The following is a 26,503-nucleotide window of genomic DNA, read 5'->3' as shown; positions in this document are numbered from 1 at the left end:
ATAACACTAAATTCCAGACCCCCCGCGGCGCTGCAGGGAACCTGGATCCTCCTCTCTGACAGCCAGCGGGCGTCTGCGCGATGCACGCAGACATCCTCTGCTACTACCGGCACTTCCACTAGGGCTTCTATGATGGAGCACCGGCGGCACTTGACCTTTAGGTGCTCAGTCAGACGCTCCAGCAAAAGTGCCGGCCAGCAGCAGAGGTTTGTCTACGCGCATCGCTCACCGGGTGTGCCTACTAGACACCAAGGAGTCTGGTGCACGGGGGTAAGTAAGTAAGGGTATTTGGTGGGACACAGTGTGATATTTGGGGTTATAAGGCATATCAGGGGGGCATAGTGGCATATATGGAGATATAAAGCATATTTGGGGGGGGGTAGAGTGGCATTTCAGGGGGATGAGGCATATCTGGGAGGGCTGAGTGGCATATCTGGTGGTATAAGGCATAATATTATTATTTTCTATTTATATAGCGCCAACAATTTACGCAGCGATTAATACAATACATATATTCAAGGGGTCTGATGCATTAGGTGGAGAGAGCCCTGCTCGCAAGCTTACAATCTTGAGATCTGGGGGTATGTGGCATATCTGGGGAGGGAGGAGTGGCATGTCTGGGGGTATGTGGCATATCTGGGAAGCAGTGTGGCAAGCCTTGGCTCAGACGCGCATAACTGGGGGGCAGGTTGGGGGAAAAAAAAAACAAGAAATGCATTTTTCTCAAAGTTTTTTTATTCTGCTCCTTGTTTATTAAATTATTTTAAATAAATGATCATTTTCACTTATTTTTTATCCGATCAACCGAAAAAACAATCGGCCAACTAATCAATCGATTATGAAAATAATCGTTAGTATTAGCCCTAAGATATATATATATGATTGAAAACCCAGAAAAGTAAGTAAATGCAGTGTAAAAGTGTTGCCCATAGAAATAAATCAAATGAGGAACATACTTAAGGAGACCAGAAAGAGTGTAAAAAGAACCTTTAATAAAGTTTCAGTGCCACTTCCATCTCATAGAAAAATACCATCCTCCTACACATTACACAGACACACAGTTATAAAGCTTTCCAGGCGGATCTTCGCTTTTTCCATTTACAAAGACTCATTTTGCCACTCTCCGTTCTCAGAACACGCCTCATCCAGCTCCCGTAGAAAACTCAGATTGTAGAAGAAGCAAAGAGTTTATCTGAATCCTCACCCCGAAACATTCAAGAATTTGGATCCCCGATCGGGGCAGTTTGGGGGGGGAGTTAACCCTTTCAGCGCTCCCTGCTCCCGTAAACGGAGAAGTTAGATTTCCTGCCGAGCCTTAGAAGTGCTTTTCCAGTTTGAATCTCTGCCTGTAGATAAACTTGGGAAACAAAAAGCCACGGGAGATGTTCTCGTGGTCCCTGACTCTCCATCTGACAAACGCGGTGGGTGGGTGGCGATTCCAGGACATAAAATTATTTCAATAATAGGATAATTAAGAAGTTAAAAAAACCTTCACCCTCACCACTATACGATGGATAATACAAAAGAGAATTAGTTCCACAAACCATATAATGACACATAAAAGAACAATGGCCAAAAGTTACACCCTTATTACCTTTACCATCTCTGAATTTGAAACGGCAGTGTCGATTTATGGTATCGTTAAATATTTTTATTGCAGAAGGGTATCAATGATGTACCAGAGTTAACCCCATGTGGTAAAGCCCTCGTTAACATGGAGTTGTAGACTGCAGCTCTGGAATCTTTGCCCAATACTAGGTGAAGTGGGATTTATAAACCATCCGTGGACACCGGGGCACAGTCTGTTTTACAGAAGTATTAACCATTGCATTCAACCATTTATACAAAGTGCCTATAACGTAGTGTAGATCACGCCAGCAGGGGAAAGGCGAGAGACGATGAGTGGGGCAGGCAACGCAGCTCCAGCCATCATGGCAGAAAGAACATATAGTGCAATGAGTGACATAACCTGTAGATAGCAAGAATAACCCAGTGTCCTTTCATTAAAAGCATGGCGTGAAGCCAATGAGATGGGGAAAAGAAAAAAAGGTTATCGCCACCTTTAATAAGCCAAAGATTGATAAATAGATATTTATATATACTTAGAACCCAAAATACTTTCAGAAACGAAAGTTTACAAATAAAAAGGACTGAGGAGTCTCCTAGTTTAGGGAGATCTCCACAATGCGCCATTAGCTCCTCAGAGCCTCCAGTCGTGATTGCATGGCCTCCAAATCTTCTTCCTCGTCTTCGTCGGATACTGCTGTGGCCCCCATCTCAGCAGGCTCCGGCAAGGCATCTGTGACTTTGTTGGGAGCTTTGCCCAAGGCACCTGAAAGAGATTGGTATTTAAAATGTAATCATACTTCTGTGTGTGTGCAGTTAACCCTTTGCATTCCCCTAGTAAGAAAATGAATCAATAGGTCTAGCTTCCGGAACTCTAAGTTCAATGACAAATATAATTCTTTGCTCCTACTTTGTAGCATTGCCAAGTAGCATTATTAAATAATCTTTTATAAATTCAAGGATTTCTTGTACTGCTGGGAGAAAGCAGGGCACCCTGGGCACTGGTCTGGGTACAGGAAAGAAGCCCAAAACCCTCTAATAAGACTGATGTGGAAAACAGCTTTTCCCGTACCTCCAATATTCGTACTGTTTGCCAGATCAGATCATTAAATAAAACAGTCGGTCTATAAAATATAACTTTTCAGTCTAATTTACCTGCTGTGATCTCAAACAGGATCCGGTCGACCTCCATTTCTGCTTGCTCTTCCATTTCATCCTGGTCTTCCATGCTTTCAAAGGTATCTTCCAGCATTTCTTCTATAATACCAGCCTATCAAAACACATTGACATTTAAACTAAGAGGCTATGAGCAGAAGCACCTGAGATTTCAGCTTTACCATTTATCAGCGTTGCCTACCTCGGCCATTACATTCCTACCAGAGTTGCAACTGGTCCTAAAGATAGCATTGGACATCACTGATGAATGCATAATCATCCTGAAAGCATGTTGTGTTTCTTGCACATAGGACTACAGCCCCTCTTATCTGCATACACTATGATTCTGACCACTTGAGATTATCAGTTTTGGTTGTCACTTAAAGGAACATATACGTTAGTTTGCCATAGCTGCCCTTGTGTATTAAATCTAGGAGAAGCTCCTGCGGTACGTTGTTTCCATGTAAAATAGTCCGTAGAGCCACTTGGTCGCTTGCACTGGACAGGGTGGGTGTTGGGATGTGGTTATATCCTGCATCATGCAGGTTCTTATTACCTTCATCATTTCTTTGGATAGTTCCCTCATAGTTGCCTGGATCTCTGGGATTTTGACCAGGTTTTGCATGGCTTTCATAACCTCTGTGCTTTTCTGTAAGGCGCCAGAGACCCTGAGGACAGCTGAAAGACGACAACAAGAACAGTTACACAGACAACAGGTTCCTGACACAGGTAATGTGTGTACTGCATTGTTTGACACATCCAGAGATACCAGAGATAAAACTGACATCTATGAGGTAACCGTACAATTACCCATTCATGTAAACAGGGGGAAATGGGAATCCATTTTTTACATGGTTCATGAAGTTAAAAACAAGACACATTGTCTCAAAACGTTTATATATAAAACAGCACGGGTAGAATGGGTCCTGATACCCGCGGTTGGGGTCTTCATGACTGATGAATAAGTCATATGAATGGTCAGGATGATCCATCTGGCTATAGTTCATTTGGAGAAGCCCTGAAGAGGCTACGAACAGGCAAGATGATTTCCTCCACTTCTTAGTTCTCTCTAAATATATAGTTATATCGCTTAAGGTCTAAGGTATGTAGTTTCTTCTCCCGATGTAGTAGGACAAGGGAAAAAATGTGGGAAGAACGGATTTCCTTACCCAGCTGGTTCTTCATACTCATCAGCACAGAGTTCATGTGAGCCTTGGACGCGTAGAGTTTGTTCACTGCCTTTTTGGACTGCACCACCTCCTTTGCCAGAATGACGCATGCCTCCCTGTTGCCTTTCTTCGCCGAGTCTTTTATCGACCGTTTGACTTTTTCTTGTTCCCTCTGGATATCTGGTGTGGAGAGCCACAATTGTGGAAAGCATGACGTTAGAAAAGTAGTGTTCTGCCACACCGGGTAGATGTTAGTAACGCGTCGGCGTAACCTACTATGCCCAAGGAGAGACTACAACTATATATCGAGCATGGTGGTCTTCTGGGCTGGACGGTAAGAACATGCGCAAAGATAACACAGAGCTGAGCGTTACACATATCAAAATCTAGGTCCATAGAAAGGAGGGCAGAAGAGGCAAATTCACAGTAAATAATTTGAAACAGAAAATGGGTTTAAGCATTATGATTATAACATCTTACAGTAACGGGATGAGACTCGCTGGGGACATGGATTAGGCATTTACATGCCCACATTTCAAGCCAACATGTCTGCTTTCCCTCTTCTGTACCATTTCATGTCAACATGTGTTGAATATTGAATTTCATAATTTTGCATTCAGCCTGCTTGTAGTATTGCCATCCACTGGTGCTCCAGCAATAAAATGTAATGTTATGTTATCGTAATATATATTATACATATCCCTAGATGTTATAGTCTGCCTCAAGGGGTTTGAATACGGATGCAGAATTATCAGGAAGACTGAGGAAGGAAAGATCATGTCAGAAAAAACCTCGCAGATTAAGTCAGGTTTAGAAATCAAAACGTTCCAAGTTCTAAAGCTGGAAGCAGCGCCCGAGCACCAGACATGGTTAAGGCAGCATGTTTATATATATATATATATAAATATATCTATTCATATTCATATTCACATTGGAAAGACTGAGAACCCAACCCTGGGCTTGAAAATGAGAGGTGGGAGTGGTAGCACTCGATTACCTAATTACTGCAAACGCAGAGCATAGGAAGGTATCGCTTATCACTATTTATAGCCCAGGCAGGTGAAAGGAAAGTGTGATCTGAAGCTTAAGACAATTAAATAATCTGTTTTTATGGGAGGAAAGTCCCAGAAGCTTGTATTTTAATTATCTGGCAGTATTGTTTAAAAAAAACAGATATGTATATAGAATCCAGTGTTGCCATTTACTGCTGTAAGTACTAATACAGCGAGGGAATGTAAACACGCATGGGATAGGCACTCAGCTCCTGTCAACATACATTGTTAGACTGTGCATGAATGTATAATGTTAGTGTGTTAGCGTGTCTGCTACTGTATGATGTTAGCATGTAAATGTATATTAGTGTATGGCAGGGCTCAACAAACCTCGGCCAGCAACTTGGGTAATACACCTAGACCTACCCACGACACCTACAGAGAAGCTCACTAGCTGCAGCCCCTTTCTCTGAGCTGCCTTCTGTCACTGAATGATTCCATATAATTGAGGGAGGGGGACTAATCGCAGGGATTTCCATCAGGAAACACGGGCAGATTCAACGGGCGGACGGTTCTTTACTGCAGTCAAATTCTATGTTACTAAGGGAGGCCTCTCCCTACAGGGGGCTATTTGGCCCGGCCATGGAGAACATGCAATTCCGTGAGCACTGTGGACGCACAGAGGAGAACCCGCATTCTATCCACAATGAAACCAACAGTTTGTTCATTTTTTTAAACTAACCTCGTATTTGTCTGTCAATCACTCTCATTTCTTTCCGGATTTTTAGGGACCATTCGTTGACCTATCAGGGGAACAGCAGAGAAACCGTTAAGCAGAGAAAGTTCTGAAGCGGCGACAATACAGAATATTCTGCTCTTTTTGGTTAAAAATATTCTTCGCTGTATTTTTTCGTACATTGCATGTTAGGAACAAACTCACCGGGCGCCTGCAGTGCTAGAGGTCACCTATCCATATCACATGTAAACGATACCGCGCATGACAATAAGTGTGTTCTACACACAGGCCCCATCAACAACAGAACCAGTTGTAAAATAGTTGATGAACATTTCAAGGTGATTCGAATGGATTGCATTATTTTGGACTCTCTAGAGTCTTTAGTTGAAGTTGATACATTTTATAGAGGCATCATAAAAAGATATACAAAGGTCTCTTCTTCAGACAGCTCATGCAGCTTTCCATTTTCTACGTTGGCAGAAGCCACTGGGTATCGACTTCAGCTACAGATCCAGCAGCCTGGGTGCCCATTTACATTACATGCGTAAGAAAAACCACAGATCTGGTAAAAAGCCACAGAGGGAGTGCCTAAAACTCACAATATATACACGTATCTCACTCATACGCAGCGTGTCCACGCAGAAACACTATCCTCACATGAAATACATACAATGTCAGCGTGTCAATTCACCATGCCGCCACTCACCAGCCGGTCTCACACTCACCAGCCGGGATCTCACACTCACCAGCCGGGATCTCACACACACCAGCCAGGCTCACACTCACCAAGCCCACACACCAGCCGGGCTCACACTCACCAAGCCCATACACCAGCCGGGCTCACACTCACCAAGCCCACAAACCAGCCGGGCTCACACTCACCAAGCCCACAAACCAGCCGGGCTCACACTCACCAAGCCCACAAACCAGACGGGCTCACACTCACCAAGCCCACAAACCAGACGGGCTCACACTCACCAAGCCCACAAACCAGACGGGCTCACACTCATCAAGCCCACTCGACAGCCAGGCTCACACTCAACAGCCAGACAGCCAGGCTCACACTCAACAGCCAGACAGCCAGGCTCACACTCAACAGCCAGACAGCCAGGCTCACACTCAACAGCCAGACAGCCAGGCTCACACTCAACAGCCAGACAGCCAGGCTCACACTCAACAAGCCGGGCTCACACTCAACAAGCCGGGCTCACACTCAACAAGCCGGGCTCACACTCACCAGGTCCTTGGGCGGCCTTTCCTGCGTTTTCCCGAAAAGCCCCATATTCGTGTACTCAGAAACCAAAATAACAGCTCTAAAGTCTTTCTGGCAACTGTTCCGGTCACTTACGCTTCCTACTTCCGCCAGTACAGTGGAGACAGAAGTAGAATCTCACTTCCGCCCACACAGTGACGTTAATAAAATCTTCCGTCACTCACTGACAGGGAGCGGTGGTTTGGTTTGGGGGGTCCGTTGTGGGGGGGAGGGGGAGGGGGGTGCCGCAATGCATTTTTTATTTCTCCTTCACAAACATTAAAGGGGGCAACACCGGCCACGAGCTTCAGTCAGTACTTACTGTGTTATATGGAAAGTGCTGTTATTACGCATTAAACACATAAGATAAAAACGTCCAGGCGAGCCATAGCGTCACTGTAACTCCCATTGCTCTGCCGGAATGGTGATGAGAATCTTGGGAGTTGTAGTCCAGCACAGCAGGGAGCGCCAGCAGAAAGCATGTTGATTTATGGGGAGAAATACCCTTTTTTGTATTTTTGCATCATGATAATGCGATTATAACATTTTGCCTTAAACTATGAATTGCTTATCGTATCCAAATACTAATAGTCTACCGTTCAAAGGTTTTGGGTCATGGAAAGCAAGAAAATTGTAACATAATCGCAAAAGTTTTTTGTTTTTTTTTTAAAAAAAAACTATCAATTAACCTTTTAAAGTTAAACTGTGATTGGCAAACACAACGTGCCATTGGAACACAGGAGTGATGGGAGTGATAAAGGGCCATTGGAACACAGGAGTGATGGGAGTGATAAAGGGCCATTGGAACACAGGAGTGATGGGAGTGATAAAGGGCCATTGGAACACAGGAGTGATGGGAGTGGTAAAGGGCCATTGGAACACAGGAGTGATGGGAGTGATAAAGGGCCATTGGAACACAGGAGTGATGGGAGTGATAAAGGGCCATTGGAACACAGGAGTGATGGGAGTGGTAAAGGGCCATTGGAACACAGGAGTGATGGGAGTGATAAAGGGCCATTGGAACACAGGAGTGATGGGAGTGATAAAGGGCCTCTGTACGCCAATGAAGAAATTCCATATTACAGCTACAATAGTCATTTACAACGTTAACCCCATCTGCGCCGGATTTCTCATCCATTTCATGTTATTTTAATGGACAAAAAACCTTACGTTCAAAAACAAGGACATTTCAAGTGACCCCAATCTGCGGCTAAATTAGTCTCTGTCACCGGCCCTCATCTGCCGCTCCTCTGTGCCAATCACTCCACTGGCTTGCCCGTGGGGTGTAACTGATATGTTTTCATGTTGCAATCGGTTTCCTTCCCATGTTGGTTAGTGGGCAGCTTGCACATCCGCATTGCATTTACCCGTGTGTCTGAGCAGGGCACACGTTGTTACATCATTTCTTACTTCCTGTTTACCCATTGTACAGTGCTGTAGACTATGATGGTGATATATAAATCAACAAATAGCAGTGCGTATTACATAAATAAAAAATGCATGTCGTATATATAACGAAATTGGAGTCGCCTCCCCTTTGCGTACATGTACACACACACACACACAAGCATGCACGGGATGGCCCCAGTCCACTCTGCATGGGCTAGTAACAGGTTATCAGTAGTCACATTTGAATATTACACGTTTGATTATTATTGGCAGCGCTAGTAAGAGAGTAGAAATCCTGGACACATATTATGTGGCATGCCTCTCAACCGTCCCGCTTTTTGGGACAGAGATCTCAGTGGGATTGGGGACTGCGATTCCACATTCCTGATTTCCATCTCCGGTGTCCCAGGCAGATTTGTGCGCATGCACAGTAGCGCTGCCAGCGCGAATGACACTGCCCTAAAGCGCCAGCGCCTCCTTGTCATCACACACCCTGTAAATGGCCAAACTTGCTACTGTTTCATTTTGGGCCCAAGATCTTTTAGTTACCCTTATGTACGTATAATATATACCTATGTTATAAATACATGTACCATTTGTAGACTTCAATGGTATGTAAGCTGTAAATTTCTTTTATGGTGATTTTTTTTCTTTTCACTGTATGTTTACTCATTTGTAAACTAGAATAACATGTATATATATATATATATATATATATATATACACACACACGTGTGTATATATGATGTACACATGTACTGTAACATCACAGCCGGTTGCCTCTGTAAATATGTAATAAAGCCAAAGCTGTTGCGTAAACATAAACTTCTCTTTAATTCATTCAATAGAAGAAATAGACACCGGATCTGAATTTATTTTATTACACTGAACAATGCAAAATAGTTATGGAATTTGCATAAACTGAACAATGTTAAGGAAAAAAAGCTGAAAACTGTATAACTATACGACTACGTTCCACATCTCTATAATAACATCCCAGAAACAGAAATTGTACAAAAGGGTGTTTTTTTGTTTGTTTTTATCTCTTACAGTTGAATTTTAATTTTGAATTAATAGTTAATTGGTACAAAGCTGCGGGTATTGTTTTCCATTCTGGTGATAAAATTTATATTAATAAGTTACCGTGTAGTTATTTTACAGATACAAGATGATGGGGTATCCACTTATTTTCATAATGTAGGTTTTTATACAAGCCCATAGAAATAAGAAAAGCAAGACGAAAAACACTTTCAAAACTCTGACTGGTATTTCCGTCCCCTTTCCAATTGGGTCAATTCCCCGACTCAGCAGTTAAATGATGTTACTGTACTTTGTGATCAAAGGGGCAAAACCAGAAAAAAAAATAAAGGCCAAAGCTTACCGTAGAAATGTAGAGCCGAGTTAATTATTATACATTGGCTTATAACGGTGATCCAGTAAAGTCATAGCAATAACTTGATATACCGGTCCTGATGTGCTATAAAAAAATTAAGGTGTATCAAGTTCCAGTGGTATTAAAAAAAAAAATTAAAAATTAAAAAAATGTACCTATTGTAAAAAAAAAAAAAAAAATATATATAGTATAGTATAAACAAAAAAAAATTCAATTTCCTGCAAGCTACCCCTACATGATCTCGGGTATCTTACTTGCGCAGACCATATAGAAAGCTTGATGCCTACAGAGTAATGGGCCGGCTACACCGATGTATTTCATAATAATTAGAATATCTTGCAAATGATTTTTATCTCTGTGTATAAGTTGCAGACGTGGAAAAATAGCTATATATATACATTATTATTTGTGGGGGGTTTTTTGTTTTGTTTTTAACTAGCGTGCCTTACTACCTTTCTGTGCTTCTCATATTCTAGTATGTTTATTTCTGCATAGTTTTCTGTATTTTCCTTTACATGAAATGAGATTTGCGACCGGCTTATTTTTCTTCTAAATAAAATATACTGTATGTTTATGTATTTTTCACCATTCTATATATTTTGTCAATATATGTCACAGAAAAAATGGTGCAGGAGTATAATAGCCCACTGAGCCAGTCCAAACAGTAGTGTAAGCGTGTATTAGTGTGTGACACAGCATATGTTAAATTACCAGAAGTGTACTCGGCTTTACTTGCCCCCCCAGGCCAGAAGGTGCCCCCTTTAGGTGCACTAAAGGTTATCATCAACAACATAGTTAATTTTTTCAATAGAACACTCCTTTATAGCTACATGTTGTCCAATGGGTGTCATTTCATGTCTGTATTTGTGTGCTTTAATAGATCATACCATGACATCATTCCATGACATCATACCATGACACAACTTGAATATACAACAGGGCCAAAATAACAGCGGTTATCGATCAAGACAATTATAGCCCCACAAACACATTATGACAAATATAGACTAATTTATTACCATTTTATTAATTGCCTGATTGTGTAAATTATTTTCTACACCCACCATCAGGATATTCCGATTCTATATAGTTTTAATTAGGGACATGACAAAAAAAAAGGCAAATTGCAGCCACAAGGCTCGTATACGATTAAGAATATATATATATTCCCCTTCTGCCATGTTTGTGGACTTTTTCCATGCACGAAACACAGACAAAAATAGAAAAGAAAGATACAAAAAAAAAAACCCAGCTGTGACATAAGCTATTTTAAGTTGCCATCATATATATATATATATATATTTATTTCCCATTATTTAATAAACTTTGGCAGATCTGTCATTTTATTCTTTCCTGTAAAGATCTACTTACATAAAACAAACACAAAAACTTTTAAGAACGTGTTTCTATGGCAACAACCAATCAGTGCCTATTTTTGCATCACATGATTGTGAGTGGGGCTTTTAAACCATAGCAGCAATGGTACCAACTAAGGCTGCGTGTAAAAAATTCAACAAGGAAGATAGAACGGGCCACTTAAATTACTGACCCCCCGGTTTATACATTATGGGGGGGGGGATGTAGCAAACTCTGGATATCTTTTTAACACAAAGCCAACCAAAGGTCAACTAATTCTATAGGCAAGACATGACAATATATATTTTTTGAAGGCAAAAAAAATAAAAAATAAAGGTTAGAGGTTCTGAAACAACAGCCATTCAATGATATAGAATTTTACATAAAGATTACAACAAAAATAACACTTTACCAACAGCTATATTTCTAGAAATCTTTGACAGAGACAAACGCTGCGGGGTACACGGGATATCTTCAAAATAAATTGGCTCATTTCAGAACTAAAACGTTAAGGTTTTGTACTCTAACAATATACAGTTAAGTAGGAATATGATTTGAGGAAGCCATAAAAATATTTTTCTTACATACCCATTTACATTTAATACACAAAGAGAGGCGAGGGAATGAATTACAAACATTGACGCAATGTGCATGAATTCACCGTACTAAGGTTTTTAAAGGGACGTCAAACCACAGAGGTTTCTAACAGACGCAAGCATTTTCAGGCAAGAGAGCTTATATGAAGGTATGGCATTAGGGCTAAGAGGCAGGGGTGGCAGACAGAGACGGCTGATGTGTGTAATGTTTCTTTTTGTAGGACGCCCAGCGACACACCGGACAACAATGTCTACCTCCAGCCAGCCACATCACAATGCAATTTTGGTGAAACACATGACCACACGGCAAACCCATCAGTAAAGAGCCATGTTCGAAATTCTCTAAACACACAACACACTCTGTACAGTGCAACATGTTCTCGGGCCATTCGGACCAGTGTGGCTCTGTGCTGTCCTGCGTGCCAGGGGATCCATACGAACCAATTTTGTCTCTTTGTTCCTGGACACATGAGCAAGCGTAGCTGGCGCCTTCTGGGGAAGCATGGCTCGTGCAACCAGGCGCATCAGCTTGGTCTTCACATGAAGGCTTTTGAACAGCAAGATCGCCGTTGCGTTCAGCTTCTGAGTCACTATCGCTATCCTGCGATGTTTCGGAGGTTTCCTCTTCTCCTTTGTGTACGCCAGAGCAGCGAAACGGCCACGTTGGAAGGCTTTTGATGTAATCTGTAGGTATAAGCGGGTGAAGCCATAAATCGGGAAAAGCTAATCTCTCGAGAATAAGATCTGGGTCGTCATCCCAATCAGAGTTGATGGGAAAGTGGTGGAAGGAAGCTATGGGGTGAAACAGGTAGCTAGTATACCAATCCCAAAGGCTGGACAACCACTCCAGATTATTGGCGTTCACTTCATCTGCATTGTTGTTACGGCGTCTCTTCTTCTCAAAGTAGTCAATGAGTAATCCGTGACCAAGGTAAGTGCCTAGAAAAAGCGCAGGGTGAGAGGAGTAGAACATCCAGTCTGCCCTCACCCAAGACGCCAAAGTGGTGGTATTGGAATAACGGAGAAGCTTCAAGCTATACTCGTAGAAACTGTCAAGGTACGGTAGCTGTAGGAATCCCAACACCGGCAACCAGGATATAATTAGCAGGGAGTTATACGTCCCCAACGTGCTAATAAGAACCACAAATCTTTTTATGGTTGCTCCTTGAGTGATGAACAGGTCCATCCAGGCCATCAAATTCACCAAAACCAAGCTTAAGACAAACAAATCATTCACTTCTGGTTGCAAAGAACGCAGAAAGGAATCCATGGCGTGGAGGGATACGTATTCCCCCGTATTGTTTCCATACTTATAGATTCCCTCAGGAGTTTTAAGGACATAGCACGGAGTCCTGTCAATGTTGATCTGAGCCATGAAGCTTGTTTTATCCCAATTTCCAACTTTAACAAATATGAATTCCACTCTGCCAGTAAACTTAACGCTCAGCGTGGAAAAGAACGCTGGAGGTTGATCAAGGTTTGCAAACAGGTACAGCTTGACCTTGTACTGATCGCTTTTGTTCCATTCTTCTTTCAGGTGTTCAGGATCATAAATCGTTTTGACCCGAGAAGCCGCATGAGCCGTTATCCACTTGAAAATATGCTCCGTTTCTACTTTCCTGCCGCTGTATTCTTTAAGCATCACCTTCCCCTTTGAAGTGCTGGTTTGGGGCACGGACATGATGAGGGTGGATCTGATCCAGCCTCTCTTCCTACAGTACCTGATAATGAAAGCAAACAAAGGCACATTAGTGCTTTTACCAAACAGTTTATTTCAGAACCAAAGACGGCGTAAATAATGCTATGTTCAAAAATACAGCATTTCGTCTTCCTTGAAGGAAGAAACTTTAATACGCTTTATCTTGTCATTGAGACCAGTGTCAGGAGGCAGCTGTTGAATGAGAAAGCAAGCAATATTTTGTCATTTACAGGTATATGCTGTATTGTAAGCAAAAGAGAAAGTAAACTGCCTCCAAATTTGTAATTTAAGGATAATAGTAAATTCACTAATTAATTACATTTGCAAGATTTTGTGGGATTATTTCCATGCACCCAAAAATGGCCAAAAATGGCTATTGTAGATATTGGTAAAACTACTTTTTTTTTTTTTAAAGTCTTCCATACCTTTTGTTTAACAATTAGCACTAAAATAAAATTAATTAAACTCTTTCATAGAGGGCCTGTCATGTTCCCTAATCTGACTTCCTAATGTAAACTGGATTTTAATTTCTAGAAATATGCCTTCAGGTCATCCCGTCCAACTAGATACGAAACATAACGATTAAATGGTGTAATATGAAAATGTCACCCACTCACCTCGGGTCACTCGAGCAGTTGAAGGTACCGGTGCGGATGCCGAATTTGGATACTTTCTTCATCATCTTTTCCCAGTGGACCGTGCTCACTAGAGGACTCCTACCGTTAGCCACTACCTGCGGGTGACACACGCAAATCGATCAAACATTAGGAATTAACTAAATTCAAAATACACACACATCACATCATTGTCAAGTGCGCCATCAGTAAATAGTGTTTTACGCATCATCGTGTGCTGATCAACCAGGCCAATCCAAGTTTATTGGGTTTTTTTGTTTTAAAGAATTTTAAAAAATCCCAAGAACAACCCATGCGCGACAGCAGTGGTCGGTACCCATTGTACAGCGCTACGGAATTTGATGGCGCTATATGAAACCATAAATAATAATAAAATGGCAGTTTTTTTTCACCGGGAGTATGTTTATATACATTCATTCAGAGGTTTCAAACAGTCTCCACTAGTGGATTCACTGCATTCTCCAGTGACTATGATCCTCCATCCACTTGGGGTCACCACGGGAGCATCTAAGCCAACGCCTGCAGAACCAGTGTCCTTTTTATAATCCGTTCCCAAACTTTATTCTTATTTAATCAGTTTTGGATTGGATGGCCTTGGATGAATTTGCAGCTAGCATGGACAGTTTAGTTATGAGAACCAAACGCTCATTCAACGCGTGGTCCCAAAGCATGCAGTCCTCCGAGAGGGATCCAACCTACCTGCGCTTTTAAGCATCATAAGATACAATTGTGGCAAGTTTACACGTCTTATTTAACAAGCCAATATATTGTTGCATCCGGTGGAATTTGACGGCTAACATCCCGCACGTAGAACAATCACCAAAGTGGCCAGACTGGTTTCCAACCGAACAGTTATGGCATATTTGTATAACCGCGGTCATGCCACAGGGAGGCAAACAATGTGTCGAGTCAGCAGCCTCCAGCTGTGTTTGTCCGGATACCAGTCACACCGGATTCCATCTGGAGTCAGGGATACAGGAGCACAGTCCGAGGACTTATCGTTGTGCCTTTCATTGCTGACCTAAACTGTTTCAATACGGACAATACATAGTATAACGCGTCCTCTGTTACTGATCAGCAAGCACGTGTCAGACAGGCTGGATAAACTGCAGATATCTCTACCTTCTACCATTAGAACCCTTCTAACCCATTCACCAGTAAGACGGAAGTTGATATTCCGATCTTTCCGACATCATCCCACCTGTGAGGCTCATACTTTCGGAGACTGCTTTGTGCTTTCAGGAGCCCTTGGGGCAGATTAAACACGCGATGACACCACTTAGGACCACATTGTTACAGATCATTTATGATAATAACTATAATCACTGCTATCCTGTGGTGACACCTCACCGTTAAATTATGTTGCGTGGAGCTCATTTAGATGAATCAGTAATATTTTAATAATTGATGTGCAGGTTTACCAAGTCTTTAAGATAAAATATATAATAAATGTATAATTTAGCACCAAATACACGATCAGTAAGATCAGGACAGGAACTTGTCTATATTTTGTGAGGATTTTAGTCCAGCCATTTTTTTTTTAAAGATATTTTAGGAATACAATTAGCCACATTTTTTTTTCTTTCTTCCCCCACACTGCATAATCTCCAGACTAGACACAAAGCAACTTACAAAAGCACAGCTTTAACAACCAGCGAGGAAAAGGCTTTCAGGTTCAAATTGTAAAATAATATATTTTTTTGAGTATAGGAATTGCCCTCGTATCTTTTCACAGTCACAAGAGAGAACGGATGAAGCTGCGGGGATTAGAAGTCTTTAGTCTCCGTGGTTCCGGCAGGAAAATACACCTTTTATACTGGAAGCGTCCCAGTTACATTTGTTCTTTCTTCAGGCTTACGGACAAAGCTGTAACTAGAGCTCTTGGCGCCCATGGCAGGGATGAGTCTCTCCCCCCTCTTGTAATTATTGTAACTCTTGTGTGATATACTACTTGTCACATCCGGTTTACAGCACTGTGGAATATGATGGTGCTATATGAACCAATAAATAATAATAATAACGATGATAAAGGTTTTATTTTTTTAGGTAACAGGCAATGTTCCTCTGCACAAAGGAACCAAGAACCCCAGACATGAGTTTCAGCCTTCATGGGGCTTGTCAGTGGGGTTCGGGTGGGCATCCCTCTAGGCACAAGAGAGCAAGGAGGTCCACGTCTGGACTCACCTTCTCACTGGCCAAGAGATCTCCAAAGGGCGACATACCATAGAAAGCAAATTTGAGATACTCGCCAAGTACTCTCCAGGTTACGTCATCATGTAATAGTAATAAATTCTAAAGGCTTTCATAGGTATCACCAAGATATAATCACATGTGAAATGTATAGTTATTCACACTCATAGGAGATTTCATACCTGCACCAGCCAGATCCCGTCTTTCGTATCTTCTACAAGCTCGTAAAAGTGCATTTCACCGCTGAAGTTAGTGCTGGACACCGCATCGGATGCCTCCTCTTCCTTTAAGGCCGAGTATAACTCTCCCTCCATCAGGTCACCTGTGAAACAAAACAAAAATAACATTATAAGCGCAGTAAAGAGAAGCTTCCAATCAGATTATCACACATTTGGTTCAAGTGGGCAAGTCTTGTAAAAACAGGTAAGCTTCTTGGTACTCATCAGAGGACAGACGCTCAGCGTTGGGTATCCTGGTAATGGCGGGCATACTCCATTCACAGACAAGCAAGTCAGGGTGGAAACCCAACCATGTTCCATCACAGAGATAGATAAATAGATAATTAGTAGATCAATATGTAGATAGATACATATTATAAAATTATTTATACAATGCTATATACGATTAATCCGGCAATACACTTTTCTGTTAAAAATAGTGAACCTTATAAAGCGCACTCAGTCTTCTCATACACTTTCCAAGGCGCGCTCCATTGAGAGAAGTCCTCCTTACCTTTTGCTCCTCCAAACAAAAGGTATGTCCTGCTTACACACCGTACAACACCGCAGAACATGATGGTGCCATATAAACCAATAGGCGTTAATAGAAGGGCAACGAAGCCATGAATAGAAACGCTGTTCTTTCACGGCTTTAGAAATAAAAAGATCTATTAAGAACCTCGGAGTGTTTCACGAAGGCATTGCGACACCGCGGTGGATGTAAATGGGTTAAAATGCTTCATTTGCCAGAGCAGATAAGTCGGCACGTTAAGAGACTCTGAAGCAGTCCTGGCGGAGGCACCCGGAGCGTCGAAACTCGCCCAGATTTATTATACGGCCAACAATAGCGCTTTGTTCCCAGCGCAAACCTTGAGGTTTCCAGTAACCAAATTAAGAGAAGCCTGACAGACTTTAATACTCGCTGCCGTAGCTTAAGGCCGTTCTTACAAAGGGCCACGGAAGGAATCGGATATCCAACACGAGCAGGAGCGTTCCACGTCGCTAATCGGATTAATTACGATTCAGAACGAGTGACTACCCTGCAGCAGGTCACTACTTTCACGCATGAGAGCTTAGGAGTCCCTTTAAATATGCTTTTAATTAAATAGTTGTATTTCAACTTGGCCTTCTTAGCCAAATGGATCTCCGCTAACGCTTAGAACTATTCCTAGTGATTACTTACAAAGAAATATAGAATTGTACGGAAGATAAGACCCACTTGGACCCATCTAGCCGCCCATTTTTCCTGCTGTAAAGACATTAATCAGTCCTTGAAAACCACACGGTAGATTTAGCTATAGGTTATGGGGTCATCCCAGCCCCTGAAGAGCCTTCAATAGGAGGGACAGCGCTTGGCTCTCCTTGGAGGTCAGAACGGTACGAGCGTCAGATACGAGCGCATCTCAGTATTCTCCATCCGCAGAAGCCACCATTATGTGAACGGGTAACCACCTAAACTCCCAACCCAGCTACACAAACACCTATAGCTGGTGAAGTGACAAAAAGGCATGTTACCACACCTGCTATACAAATACACACAACGCTCTCCATAGTTTCTATAGGAAATATCAGTGCTACTGTCAGGGCTCGACAAACCCCGGGCACCAGGTCACCATGGCGACAGGAAATCAATGCCTAGGGTTTTGAAGAGGAATGCTGCACTTTCGGTAACGAAGCCCCCAGGATTGCGGGGAGCCCCCCATCCCCCGCATCCCACTGACCCGGTCCCAGCGCGCCGAGTCTGTGCACAGAGAGATGATGTCATTACCATCATCATCATCATCACGTTGCTGTGTGTATTAATGTGTGTGTTATTGTGCAAGTGTAAGCATGTCTGTGAGTGTAAGCGTGTTAGTATGCTAGTACTGAAAAAGAACTGGCTCCTACATTTTTTGGCTGGCTTCTAGATATAAACCAAATTTACCAACCCCTGGATTAAGCGATCCATACCCAATGTCACTAATTAATTTAAGGAGGAAAAAAAAAAAAAACATTTTTCTCAATATACATAATGACGGCCCCAATCATCTACAATATAAAACACTCCTGTTACAAACACAAGAATCGATAGGTACATGTTCACTAAAATAATATTTGAAATATAACACATATAAAATAATATTTTCTTCCCAAGGGGGTCATCTTATGATAAATATGTAGTAGTTCTATAATTACAGAAAATAATAAGCATTCGAAGCGCAAGGAGCTTTCCTGTCCCAAACATTTTTAAGAAGTAAAATTATTCCCTGTACTGGTAAAAACCTGTATTTTTGCGAACTGTAACTAAATTAAAAAGGTAGAATAATAGCTTTATTGTGTAAAGAAAGTAACTTTTATATATCTTTAATAAAACCTGACCCAATCTTATAATGTTCTACCGTACTTACCTATGTGATTATTATAATTATTTTATTATTTATTATTATTTATAATGTTCAGGAAAACATATATATAATAAAACACATTCCACGCGCAATATAGTCCTCTATAGCATATTATTATCGTTATCTTTTATTTATATAAAAATGTACGCAATACAAAAATGAAGAGAGTTTGGTAAAACTAGAATTGTGTACGGAAAGATTAAGCAAAGATTGAGAAAATACCTGATTTTTCCACAAGTTCTCGGACATCCTTCTTCTCCGGCAGCCCGGCGTACCCCAGACCCCGGCACTCCAGGACGGTCTTTAACTGTTGGAAGCTCAGCGTCATTGGGTCCGCCAACTGGCTGGCGAAGATGCCAGTCTCGTACCATACTATGGTTTCAAAGAACCTGGCCAGCACGAAGAGGATGAGGAAATAGAGCAGCAGGAAAAACAGCTTCAGCCACATCTTGCCAAAGTTTTGTTTTTTTTGCCTTGTCTGTCAGTCCTCTGCCGGCAAGACAGGACGCAGCGAGGTCTCTTACAGCCACCCTGGCCGGGGCTGCCCGATCGCTCCTGCACTGCGAAACTCCGCTCGGCGCCCAACTATGGAGCTATCACATTCCAGGCGATCAGGAGCAGTTAACCTGTTGATTCGTCTGTCATCATAACCATGATGAGCGGCTCAGTGATCCCCTCCCCAAAAAAAATCAGTAACCTGGGTAACTGTCCTTATTACTAGCATAACAACAGCAGAATGGGCTATGAGAAAGTGGCCCTATAGGTGGATCACTGAGATAATGGTGGCATAGATATCTATAGGTGAGTATATAGGGGTCCCAGGCTGCTATAATAGATTGTAATGATGAGGGAGCTGTCAAGCAGCCGGAAGCTGCAGGGGTCCTGGGGTCACTCAGCTGGCACCATTAACACTACCCCCCTCCTAAACACCTGCCCCTCTTAGGGTACCAGTGACAGAGATGCAATGGGGCCCAGATATACATGGGGTGTCTTCCACCGGCAGGACGCGTTTTCCATTCCCGTGCTCTGAATACCGACGTTGGCGCAGCCCCCCGGGGGTTGACGGAGGAGGCGTTGAAGTTCCGTGTGAGCTACGGAGCTGTTTACCGAAGGGGGGGGGGTATCAGCTAGTTCCTACCCAGTAGAAGGACTCTGGTGATGTCAGCAGACCATGTGACTGTTTGGTCACATGGTACAAAGAACTACAGGAAGAAGAAGAAGAAGCAGCAACAGCAGCAGCAGCGCGAAGTGCAAATGATTACAAATGGGCTGTGCTGGGCTGCTGCTTCTTTTTCAACAGCGTGGGATGTGAGGCTGAAGCTTTAACAGAACTACTGAAAAATACAGAATAATATGGAGGCAGAAGAAAACCTGGGTCTGTGAGAGAATTCACAGTGACTCTCTCTGTCTCTCTCTGGGTGCCATTGAGTGTGTCTCTGTGTGTCTCTCTCTCTCTACCAGTGAGTGTCTCTCTTTCTCTCTCTGCCAGTGAGTGTCTCTCTTTCTCTCTCTGCCAGTGAGTGTCTCTCTCTCTCTCTCTGCCAGTGAGTGTCTCTCTCTCTCTCTCTGCCAGTGAGTGTCTCTCTTTCTCTCTCTGCCAGTGTGTGTGTGTCTCTCTCTCTCTCTCTCTGCCAGTGAGTGTCTCTCTCTCTCTCTGCCAGTGTGTGTGTGTCTCTCTCTCTCTCTGCCAGTGAGTGTCTCTCTTTCTCTCTCTGCCAGTGTGTGTGTGTCTCTCTCTCTCTCTGCCAGTGAGTGTCTCTCTCTCTCTCTCTGCCAGTGAGTGTCTCTCTCTCTCTCTCTGCCAGTGTGTGTGTGTCTCTCTCTCTCTCTGCCAGTGAGTGTCTCTCTCTCTCTCTGCCATTGAGTGTCTCTCTTTCTCTCTCTGCCAGTGAGTGTCTCTTTCTCTCTCTGCCAGTGAGTGTCTCTCTCTCTCTCTCTCTGCCAGTGTGTGTGTGTCTCTCTCTCTCTCTGCCAGTGTGTGTGTGTCTCTCTCTCTCTCTGCCAGTGAGTGTCTCTCTTTCTCTCTCTGCCAGTGAGTGTCTCTCTTTCTCTCTCTGCCAGTGAGTCTCTCTCTTTCTCTCTCTGCCAGTGAGTCTCTCTCTTTCTCTCTCTGCCAGTGAGTCTCTCTCTCTCTCTCTCTGCCAGTGAGTCTCTCTCTCTCTCTCTCTGCCAGTGAGTCTCTCTCTTTCTCTCTCTGCCAGTGAGTGTGTGTCTCTCTCTCTCTCTGCCAGTGAGTGTCTCTTTCTCTCTCTGCCAGTGAGTGTCTCTTTCTCTCTCTGCCAGTGAGTGTCTCTCACTCTCTGCCAGTGAGTGTCTCTCTCTCTCTCTCTCTGCCAGTGAGTGTCTCTCTCTCTCTCTCTCTCTCTGCCAGTGAGTGAGTGAGTGTCTCTCTCTCTCTCTCTCTCTGCCAGTGAGTGTCTCTCTCTCTCTCTGCCAGTGAGTGTCTCTCTCTAATTGCGAATGTGATATAATAAATCAACAGCTGTATATGTTTCATAATAATATATGCTCACGAATAATTAAATGAACATAACGCATGTCATGTCTGGAATTGCAATTAAAAATCATCGTTTTTCTTTAACTAGAGGTTTATGCTGTTTTCTTCTTCTACTGTCTTTCTCAACCGCTCACAAAACAGTAACTTTTTAGTGACCGGGGTAGATGAATAGATTACGTCCTCATGGTGGTGGCTTTTTGGAATAGGCTCCATTGGCTGTGTCTTTCTCCTGCTCAGGTGATTAGGGACCGCGCAGGTTTAAGATGTGAGAGCGCTATGAATCCAGGACAGATGGAAGAATTTCGGAGTCATAAAAAGGACACATCAGTACTCATTAACACAACACTTATTATTAGAAATACCTAGGGGTATGAAATCGCTGATATCACTGCTTCTTATTTAAATTTATGGTAAAAATACAAATAAACTATTTATACAAAGTAACAGAATTTGACGGCAGATAAGACCCGCTCGGCCCGTCCATGCCGCAATGCGATTGAAGTATTTCGACACGTTTCACGTTATTTATACGCAGAAACCCAGTATTTGTGCAGAATAATTATTTGCAAAGAAATGTCAGGATCCGTACATTCTATTTATAACCGGACTTTATTGGCCACATAGTACATAAGGTTGAAAAAAGACTAAAGTCCATCAAGTCTACTTTTCTGCCCAACCTTCCTACTCCTGATCCAAAAGAAGGCAAAAAAAAACCCTAATTAAGCTGCTATCAGTTCTGCCATCAGGGGGAAAAATTCCTTCTTGACTCCAAAAGGCAATCGGATTTCTCCTTGGATCCAGAAGCTCTTGGATGGAAGGTTGGTGGTTTTGATCGATTGAAGCTGTTTAGATGTTAAGCGCCAGATATCTGGGAACTGCTGACGCGCTTCAGTTGGTGACGGGAAGCGGCAGAAGGAACGTCTGTTGAGGCCGTCTAAGGATGGCGCTCATATTCCAGACGTTGTTCCTTTGCCTGAGCCAGGCTGTCACGGAAAGACTCGGATCTGTATGATGGATCTCAGATCATGAGAGACTCGGAGTTAAAGAAAACTCAACAAGTGTCTCTGAACTGCTGCTTCTGGCCAAGGATTCAGAGTCAGAAGGGTTTTCCATCACGGCTCCAGCGTCCCTTTTCTTGAAGCCCAAACGTTCTTCAAGACTGGACGCTTTCCGAGTCCTCTCTTCCAGACGCCGAGACAACTCCACATTCTCCTTGAGAAGCTGGTTCATAATTGCCTGCAGCCTTCTGATTTCCGGAGACGAGCCGTGGCCATTTTCATCGGCACGGTGGGAGTCCACTCGAGATGTTCTCTCTGGTGACATCCGAGAGCCTCCATTACTGGTCTCTTGGCCTCTGTTAAGGCGTCTCGGTGACTCTTTTCTGTGCCGTCTCTTGTCGTCTCTGTTCCCTGCCCTTATCTGCTCTTCTAGAGCCGAGACTCGGTCTGTTATGCGGGACAGGGAGCGTCTGTGTGCCTCCTCCATCTTCAGCAACGAATGACTGATGTTGCCAACAACACGGAAAGTGTTCATGTAGAGAAGGGCTTCATGTTCCTTTCTGGGAGGACGTTTAGATGTTTGAGCTCCCAGCAAAATTATAATAAAAAGCACAATAATGGTGCCGAGGCATCCAAAAATGATAAGACTGAGGAGATCCATATCTGTCATCTTATCTTCGCCTGCTCTGCTGAGCAATGAGTGGTTTAACCCCTTAACGACAATCCACGTACATGTACGGGGTTGCCGTGCAACGGGTTAACGACAATGCCCGTACATGTACGGGCTGCCGTTAAATAGCTGCATCGCCGCGATCGCGGCGTTTTCGCCGCGATCGGCGGCTTTGCAGCATCCACGGAAGCCTCCCAAGTGAGGCTGACCGTGGATCCGGGGAGGGCAGCCCTTGGCAGCCCTCCCCGGAAGAAAAATGGCCGCCGCCGCACCGATCATGAAAGATCGCGGCGGCGCCCGGCTAAAACAGCTTAGGAAGCGATCTGAATCGCTTCCTAAGCATAAATGGTGTTACTGACATGCCTCGATATCGAGGCATGTCAGTAACACTACCCCCCTACCCCGATCACCTTGTGATTGCTCCGAAGAGCAACCACAAGTGCCATCCTGTAAATGACGTTGCCGTCATTCACAGGATGGCATCAACAATAGAAATGAGTTCATAGAGGGTCTATCCAGACCCTCTTGTGAACTTTCGAGCTCCTCCTGCAGGTTGAATGCAGGTACTGCATCCAACCATGCAAGGTCAATGGAGCCCAGCTCACTAATGAGTGATTAGTAAAAAAAAAAAAAAAAAAAAAAATTTAAAATTTTTTTTTTTAAAAAAATGTTTAAAAAAAATAAAAATAATATGGTAACATAGAAAAATCCCCACTGTCACCAAAAAAAAAAAAAAAATTAATAAGCAAGTCCTAAAATTCTTTATCTTTACAAAAATTCCAGCATGGAAAGAGTTAAAATATTGGCATTACAAATGCCCATAGGGTGTCTCGTATTAAAAAATGCATGAGTGGATGGGATAAATTGAATTGGCCGGGTTCAAAGGTGTCCCAAATATGGGACATGGGGGCAGTAGGATCAGATGTCTAAATGGCCAAAAAAAACACACCTCACAAAGGCGGCCTTTTACCTCACAAATAACCCAACAAACCCATGCATGGGGGGTATCGCTGCGCTCAGGAGATGTTACTGAACACATATTGGGGTGTTGTTTGACAGGGACATATACCAGGAGCGATAAATTTATATAAATGACAGCAGCAATCCGAGTGCCTCTCAGTCATCATCTATCTTTTCTCTGTGAAGACCATTTTTTAAGATTATTAGATTTCTGTCATTAAAAGTTAATTATTAATTCTTTGGAGGGTAATTTTCTCTCCTGTACCTGCATTCCCAAACGACAATTAACCCTCAAAAATATTATATGTATCACTGATTGTAATTATCAAAAACCTCAGAATCCGGCCCCCACATTAATACTATATACGGCCTGTTTGTACTTTCTTTCTGCGATTTCCTCTTCTTTTCCTCTCGTCTCTCTCCTCGTTTTTCATTCTATTTATTTACTATTAAATGAAGTTCAACCTTTCTGCCCAACCTTCCTACTTCTGATCCAAAAGAAGGCAAAAAACACCCCTAATTAAGCTGCTATGAGTTCTGCCATCAGGGGGGAAAAATTCCTTCTTGACTCCAAAAGGCAATCGGATTTCTCCTTGGTCCCGCTTTCCGCACTGCTACAGCTTTACCGATTTGGGAGCAGCTCGCTCTCCCTCCCTACAGAGCGTAGATCTGGTAATAACGAGCCGCACCATTCAAGGTGACTGAGATAACAAAATGGACCGTCTCATTATTTGTAATAAAAAAATGTAAATGATCTGAATAAAATACAAACAAATCAGTTTCATGAAGCATCTCTATATAGTACATAAATATTAGGGCTGCAACTAACGATTATTTTCATAATCGATTAGTTGGCCGATTATTTTTTCGATTAATCGAAAATAAAAACGGATCATTTACATTAAGATGTGTCATTTACAGTTTTTTCTCTTTATCACACTGGCATTTCTCTGTTTGCCTTCTTACTTTACCGACATAATAATTAAAGCTATATTTTACAAGGTACAAGAACCCAAAACACATTATTTCTCAAACTAAGTTTTACCAAAATACCAAAAAAAGTTTTACTAGTAAATATTAATTAATGTAAACTATTCTTTCATATTTAATAAAAACTATGATTGAGAAAAATGCCTCTTTATATTTTCTTTTATTTGCCAACCTGCCCCGAGTTATGCACATCTCACCCCCAGCTTGCCACTCTGCCCCAGAAATGCCTTACACCCTCCTATATGCCACTCTGCCCCATATATACCTTATACCCTCCTATATGCCACTCTGCCACCCTGATATCCCTTATACGTCCTATATGCCACTCTGTCCCCTGATATGCCTTTTACCCCCGATATGCCTAATAGCCCCCGATATGCCACTGTGCCCCCCAATATGCCTTTTAGCCCCTATATGCCATTCTGTCCCCTGATATGCCTTATAGCCCTCTATATGCCACTGTGCCCCCCGATATGCCTTATAGCCCATGTATGCCACTCAGTCTCCTGATATGCCACTATACCCCCCTGATATGCCTTATAGTCCCCTATATGCCACTGTGCCCCCCGATATGCCTTATAGCCCCCTATATGCCACCGTGACCCCTGATGTGCCACTGTGCCCCGATATGCCTTATACCCCCCTCTATGTCACTGTGCCCCCTGATATGCCTTATACCCCCAATATGCCACCGTGCCTCCTGATGTGCCTTATACCCCGATATGCCACTGTGACCACTAATATGCCTTATACCCCGATATGCCACTGTGCCCCCCTGATATAAGAAAAACTGACAGCGCTAAAATAGGTATAACAATATATGCTTTAATAAATATAGATAATACACAATACAATATAAATATATATAAATATATGGACAATGCAAACAATCAAATATTACAGCAATCAAAAAATAAAAAACACAAATTAAAGAACGCACATAATTAATAGATAAACGATTTTCATAATCGATTATTATCGATTCCTTGTTGCAGCCCTAATAAATATAACTACATAGTGTATCTATATGTAATATTTATAACGTATTACTACCAACGCCTTTGGCCTGTTATATTTCTAAAGAAAGTTCATTTTTAGTTAATTAGCTGTTTGGAAATAGATAAAAAAAAATACAACTGGATATCAGAAGAAGAATTTAGAATATGGAGTCTGTTCCAGACTAACTAAGCCTGAGATCTGGGTAAAAAAAAAAAAAAAAACCCATGGGAGAAAAACGAAAGCCGTAATTTAATGAGGAAGGTGTTGGTGGCGTTTCCTCGGCCGAGGTCGCCGATGGTCTGAGCGTTATGCCAACAGAGCGCCAGACGGTTCTGCACCTGCACTGATCCCATACGATGAAGAGCTGACAGTTATCTGCTCTGTGCCTTCAGACTCGAACATCTAATTTGGGCTTGGCAGCAGTAGATCTATCCATTCCCTTAACCAATCACACCTACCAAGTGCTCCTCATTTTGAAGGACAGTCCCACTTTCCTCCTCTGATGCCCCTGTTTTCCAGAAGCACAGACACAGGTTACACACAGGTTATATATTGTTTATGCCAATGATAGGCAGGGTTTTCTCTTACTAGCACTTTGTTTTGTATAGTCTGTCAGCGTTTTGGAGCTAAAAGGCCACAGTTGGGAGGTGTGCATTTTT

The 26,503-nt window shown here is 42.6% G+C and overlaps 1 protein-coding gene across 3 annotated transcripts; it reads right to left on the bottom strand.

Moving 5' to 3' along the window:
• Positions 1-1,979: 1,979 nt before the first annotated feature.
• On the bottom strand, positions 1,980-19,412 carry LOC128478474 (charged multivesicular body protein 3). 3 transcript variants are annotated; one of them, XM_053458145.1, is made up of 7 exons: positions 18,953-19,409; positions 16,311-16,450; positions 5,625-5,685; positions 3,891-4,070; positions 3,278-3,399; positions 2,722-2,836; positions 1,980-2,332 (listed from the first exon to the last, which is right to left on the bottom strand). In XM_053458145.1, exons 1-7 carry the CDS (start codon positions 19,176-19,178, stop codon positions 2,193-2,195), a joined length of 984 nt encoding a protein of 327 aa, XP_053314120.1. In that variant the 5' UTR covers positions 19,179-19,409; the 3' UTR covers positions 1,980-2,192. The 3 variants fall into 3 exon arrangements, with proteins under 3 accessions (XP_053314120.1, XP_053314119.1, XP_053314118.1); XM_053458144.1 differs by lacking the exons at positions 16,311-16,450; positions 18,953-19,409 and adding an exon at positions 6,856-7,013; XM_053458143.1 differs by lacking the exons at positions 1,980-2,332; positions 2,722-2,836; positions 3,278-3,399; positions 3,891-4,070; positions 5,625-5,685 and adding exons at positions 11,343-13,325; positions 13,921-14,036 and having other exon boundaries at positions 18,953-19,412.
• Between the last annotated feature and the right edge of the window lie 7,091 nt (positions 19,413-26,503).

Source organism: Spea bombifrons, chromosome 1, assembly GCF_027358695.1.
Source record: "Spea bombifrons isolate aSpeBom1 chromosome 1, aSpeBom1.2.pri, whole genome shotgun sequence".
Classification (NCBI taxonomy): domain Eukaryota; kingdom Metazoa; phylum Chordata; class Amphibia; order Anura; family Pelobatidae; genus Spea; species Spea bombifrons.
Note: the sequence above shows the minus strand (reverse complement) of the source record. Positions and strands in the feature narration are given on the sequence as shown.